Raw genomic sequence first — 6,240 nt, 5'->3', positions numbered from 1 at the left:
CAGTGGTTTAGTATATGTCAAATGCTCATGACTAAGCACATTCATAGGTTCATCAGCACAGAAACCCTCAAAAGACTTATACTCATTAATCCTTCATCAGATTTATACACACGACGTATATAAGATAGGGATTCTTAGGCACATGTTGGCAAAAAGAAAATATCAACCTAGTCAAGAAAACTTGTTTGCTGATCCAAGGTTGAAATCAAAGAGAGAAATCTAGAGCACATGCCTTTTCAGCCAGTCTCAATTCATCAGTAGCTGATTGCTGAGTATGTTATGACCTCAATTTGTTTGGATGTGTATTCACACACATTAGTACATAGACATTTATAAATACACACATATACATACTAAACACATGAGCCAGAGTAATTAATTTCACATACATGGAATATTTCTATTTCATTTGAAATTTATATGCACATGCACATACACACAACCATTCTGATATTGGAGCCTGTATTAATAGCCACTTCACTTTATGCAGTATGAGAAACAGAGGTACAATCACTTATGATTCCTCTTCTTTTCTTTACATAGATGTGGTTTCAGAACCAAAGATCCCTATACCCAGGGCAGAGCAGAAGTGAGTCCATGAATTCCTTGGCAGATGGCCCAAATGGAAGATCAGGTCTGACAGCTCAGCAGCACCAAATTAATCAACCCACTCTCCTGGGCAGGTCTCATCATTTTTCTTCCTCCAATTCTTTCAGCAGGAACCAAACATTTCTACCTGCTTCTCTCCCATCCCATGACTCCTCTGTCCCTTGTCTGAGCCAAAGACCAAGTGTCATGATGGTGCTGCCCACACAGAGAGAAAATTCTGTCTCTATTCTGAGCCTTAGGAATTACCTGCCAATGCCCTCGACTTTGGGAGGAGACCTCTCAGATACTCAGACTCTTTTCTGGTCCCCAAACCAAGAAAAATGCCAGAATCACAAAGAACAGAGTGGGATAGGAATCTTGCAGTTGGAAGGACTATTCTCAGCCTCATCCTGAGGACCAAAAACACCAGCTGCAGGACCTGGAGCAGGTGAACATATCTTACATTCTGCAACGGTGGGATAATGTGTGCCAGGCTCTGATTGCAAAATGGGATCCTGGAGAAGGGACACACTGAGACACACATGGCTGCAGTACTCGGCCAACTGGAGAATCATCCTGTCCCCTTGGCCTACTATACCAGTGATGTGTAGAAACCTCAAGCCTTTATGTTAGTTCCTATTATCCACAGGTTTTCAGGAAACAGTACCTTTTCTGAGTCCTAATCCACAGAAAGAGGGCCCTCTAGGACCCAACTGCGTTTCAGTGAAGATAATTTCAGGCTGTATTCTGTATGTTACAAAGCTCACCAGGGCCTCAGTTCAGGAGAAGGAAGAGGTCATTCTCAGAACCTGGTCCAGGCCTCTCTTCTTTTGATGCAGAATCAGTGCAACTTAAAGGACAGTGAATAATGAAGTCATCCTGTTTGGGACAAAATTAATCCAAGAGGAAGGAGAAAACAACTGGAAACTCAAATGGAGGTTTTAACTTTTTCGTGGGCAGTGGTTATCATCTTCTGTACTCACTTCACTAAGTAAAGGATTGTTTCTAAGCTGCATGTAGCCTTTGGAAGCACCATGGGCATTAACCAGCAGACAGGTCCACTGAATCCTTCCAAACAAAAGCATTTTTCTGAAACACGTGACCTCCTCTCTAATCATGATGTCCACCAACCTGAAACATCTATGAACTGTAACCAAACCCAAACGAGAATAGGTCTACAAGGGACATATCAGCACTCCTTTCTCCCCTAGCAAGATGGGAAAGCAAACTTAAAATTAGTTTATCATGTAGAAAATGAAAGGATAGTGTATTTCCTGATGATGTGAGTTCAGAAAAACGAGCTTTTGCCTAAAGCTCTGAGGATTTTAATTGGAACTAGAAATTATCTCAGTATCTACCAATACAGGAATGATTAAATGAATTAGGATAAATCCACGATACTGAGCATTCTTCACTTGTATTTTTTTCCTATTTAAAACATACAAAAAAAATTACAATGAAAATAGTCACACCATACAACCACTTAGTCTAATATTAATATTTCTACATTTTTAGGTTTTTCACATATATTTTTATATATATATATACACGCATATCCAGAAAATTCCTTATTGTAAATAAATTATGTATTAATCTAAAATCTAAGATAACCATTCTTATTTCCAGTCTTTCTTCTTCTGAAATGGTAAATTTTCAAAGTAGATTTTGGTGTATAAAGGTGTACATAATAAAAGTATCTTTGAAAAATACTTTTTGTTCACTTTATCAGTTTGCATTTTGTCATATTGCTTTGCTTTGCTTCATTTCCATATGGAAGATGTCAGAATAAGGTCCATACACATACAGCTAGTACTACAAAGATACCAGTTTTACACTAACACAAACAGGTATGAAGTATATATCATAACTGGTATCTAGGTGCAGTATGTGCAAGAGTTTCTCTAGATGTTCATACACTATACTAATGCTCAAGTACCAGAATATTCCAACATCAGTATTTATAGTCAAATTACACTAAGTAGAAATTATTTTTCCTTAGTTATACTTTATCACCTAATGAATTAACTCACTTATGTACACACACAGAGGACACCTTAATTACTGTGGCATCTACCAAAAAAAAAAAACCCACAAAAAAACCAAGAAGAATCTAATATATTTGATAGCGTTTATGCTATGAACAGATGAGGCTTGAACAACAGAAATTCATTTTCTCACAGTTCTAAAAGTACTTGCCAGTATGGTTTCTTCTGAGGCCTGTTTCTTTGCTATGCTAATGGCCAGCTTCCCCCTGTGTACTTAAATGGTCTTCCCTCTGTGTGCGTACTCCCATTGTGCATCTCCATGTATCCAAATTCCCTCTTCTTGAGTTTGGTTTTCTTAGATTTCAGTGTATGGTCTCTGGCTTAGGTTTTGATTTGCTTGCCAAAGGCACTAGAGCTAATTAACTTGCATGTTTAACAATTTTAACACATACAAGAATCTATTTGTACAATGTTTTCACCGCCTGCTTTAAAAATGTTAGAAAAAAAATAATATGATTTACTTCAATCTGTAGTGTAGGCAACAGCTACCAACTAAATACATAAAACATCAAGCAGAACAGTCATCAGCAAGCTTCTTTGAAGAGCCCAGTTGAGCTCTTCAAGTCTTTGGACACAAATTTATGACCTGAGGCAGCCCATGATGCCAAGGAGCCAAACTCATAAAATGACCTGATACTTCCCCCAGAAATACCCCAAAGCCAATAAACTATCAAAGCTGAAAGCTGCAGGGAGAAAATTTTTAAAAATGAACAATTGGGGAAGCCCTTCTCGTTGACAGGCCCAACTACACTGAAAGCTACAGAATCCAAGAGCTAAAGAGCAAAAAGATATGCAGGATGACTCTCAGGGTAATGTTTATTATTGACAGAGAAGCATAAATAGCACTTGCTTTAAGAAACATATTAAAAAACCCTAAGGTTAAGTTATAGGAAAAATAAGAACTCAAAAGGTTAAGTCCAGGTTGACGATAATGGTGATAATAACCCACCCCTGGGTAGATATTCTTGTTCCTAGAGAGTCACTAGGATTTATCTGTACAATGATGTTAGCAAACTCTTTTTTTTTTAATTTTTAAAAATTTATTAATGAGAGATACAGAGAGAGAGAGGCAGAGACATGGGCAGAGGGAGAAGCAGGCTCCATGTAGGGAGCCCGACATGGAACTATCCTAGGACTCCAGGATCAGGCCCTGAGCTGAAGGTGGGGCTAAACCGCTGAGCCATCCAGGCTGCCCAATTTTAGCAAACTTTTATTTGGGTTTTCACCTTCCCTTTCACACCACATTCCCAGAGAAGGTTACACAAGCTGCAGCCCAAGAAAGAAAGACCTTGATTAATTTAAGTCAATCTAGTCATTTAGGAAGTTAGGAAGGGCATGTGTCAAAATTGTGGCCAATGAGGGACACCTAGGGGGTTCAGCAGGCGAGCAGCTGCCTTCAGCTCAAGGCATGTTCCTACCTAGAGTCCTGGGATCAAGTCCCGCATCGGGTTCCTTCCACGGAGCCTGATTCTCCCTCTGCCTGTGTCTCTGCCTGTCTCTCATGAATAAATACAATCTTTAAAAAAAAAAAAAAGATCTGGCCAATGAGAAGCCTAGGGGCTTCTGAGAACGGTTGCCTGGCAATAAAGGAGACACAGAGAAGGAAACTGTCCCACTCCTGCTGTTATAACTGTAACAGCCAACTTCTGACCCTGAAGGAAGCAGCCTAAAAGACAAGCTAGGGATAGCAGAGCAGAAAAAAATAAAAAGAACCCTGAGGCTACCTACCTTAGGACTTCTGGTTATACATATAATATATAATCCCAATTTCCTTATTATTTGAAGTCCTTTAGGTTTTCTGTTACAAGCAATTAAATACATCTTATGGATACAGGCAGAGGGAACACATGATCCAGCAAACAGCATTAGACCAAAAACAAGAGATCTCAACGATTCAAGCAGCAGCTTAAACTTTTAAGATGCAACCATTTCTGCTTAAAAGGGACAGGGAACAAAGGAAAACTGAATACCAAGAGCATAGCCCACTGTTGCAGTTTACAAAGAGAAATGTTTCTGACACTAATGAAGGTATACAAGTCATTTAAGGCTTAGAAAATTTCAAAAGCTGAACTGCAAGGATATAGAGGAAATAGTAAGGAAGGTCCAAAATTCAGGAGCTAAAATTTAGATTAAGAAATAAGGTTTCCCAGAGCACACATCTCATAAAGAATTTGGCAGCTCAAGGGAGAGGTATCCTGACTTTAGGACTTGATTTGGAGCAGATGCAGCCATAAGCTCAAAGGCATTAACTATCAAAACTCAACCCATCTTCCTGGCTTAGATTTGTGCTCCCCAAAATACTTCTGATAGTTTCCCAACATATACCTCCCAGCCTAAAACAGGTATTTGAAAAGTTACTGGTTTATAAGGAGTGCTTTGGTTTACACATCTTTTGGGAGTCTAGGTTGAATGAATCAGACCCTTTTGCACATGCTTTGACAAAACTGAAATTTCTAGCCCTATAAAAGGGGTATTAACTTTGCTAAGGTATAAATATCCTAAATGATACCTCCATTTCAGACCTAAAGTACTGATTTTCAACTATCCTAGAGTCAGATCTGACTGGAGAACACATTTTATTTATTTTTGAGAGACAGCAAGTGTGTGCACATGAAAGCACAAGTCAGGAGGGAGAGAAGGCCAGAGGGAGAGGAAAATTTTAAGCAGACTCTGTGCTGAGCACAGGGTCCAACATGGTATATGATCTCACAACCCTGAGATCATGACCTGGGCAGAAATCAAGAGTCAGACACTTAACTGAGCCACCCAGGCATCCCTGGAGAACACATTTTAAACAAAAGCCCACTACCCAGTTCTTCCCAAAACCTACTTAACAATTACTCCTGGAGTGAGCTAGGTACTGGGAGCAGTTGTGTGCTTTCAACATACTAAAGAAAAGGGCAAAGTGATTTAGGCTGGGTTCCCCCAGAATCAGACTCTAAGAATTTGTGTGTAACTGACAATTTCAGGATGTACTTATTAGGGAAGTACAGATGTGAAACAAGGAAAGGAAGCTTATGTAGGGCACTTGTGCACACAGATTACCACTATGGGTCATTATGCTTGTTTCTACTGGGGACCGCAAAAAGAAGGCATGGATGCCATTATCCCACTCGGGAGGCTACAGTTGTGTCATTTTTCTGGACAGCAAGGAAAGTGGGTCTGCACCCTCTAATTCTCATCTGCCATGAGCCAAAAACCATTGCCAGAGGCATTGACTCCACAGTACTCCAAGCAGATGGAAAGCTTGAAGCAGGCACTTGCAGTAGGACTCCTGTCGGCACTTGCTGGACATTGAGTGCCCAGAGAATATAGGTGGAGCACCAACACCTTCTGTTATACACCTGATGGTTCCTGATTGGTTTCTCTCTTTGGCACTCAGCAGTTTAGTGTTTTACCATCTCTCGTGGTAAAAGATCTTTGATGCAGATCTCTCTGCTCCATCCAGAAGAACTAGCATCTTTCTAGTAGCTACTACTTCTAAAATGAAACCACTTTGTTCATTATTGACCCAATTGAGAGCCCAAAGATATCAGTTCCTCCTCCATGGTTTTTTTTTTTCCCTTTAATCAAGGTTTTGGAATCCAGTCAAAGAAAAACACTTAGA

At 39.8% G+C, this 6,240-nt stretch overlaps 1 protein-coding gene across 1 annotated transcript; it reads left to right on the top strand.

Moving 5' to 3' along the window:
* Positions 1-453: 453 nt before the first annotated feature.
* On the top strand, positions 454-1,169 carry DUXB (double homeobox B). The gene is given in 2 exon segments (XM_055306761.1): positions 454-975; positions 977-1,169. Coding segments are annotated over 2 exon segments (579 nt in total). The 5' UTR covers positions 454-543; the 3' UTR covers positions 1,124-1,169.
* The last annotated feature ends 5,071 nt before the right edge of the window (positions 1,170-6,240 follow it).

The sequence above is a fragment of the Nyctereutes procyonoides genome, unplaced genomic scaffold (genome assembly GCF_905146905.1).
Source record: "Nyctereutes procyonoides isolate TBG_1078 unplaced genomic scaffold, NYPRO_anot_genome, whole genome shotgun sequence".
NCBI classification, from domain to species: domain Eukaryota; kingdom Metazoa; phylum Chordata; class Mammalia; order Carnivora; family Canidae; genus Nyctereutes; species Nyctereutes procyonoides.
Note: the sequence above shows the minus strand (reverse complement) of the source record. Positions and strands in the feature narration are given on the sequence as shown.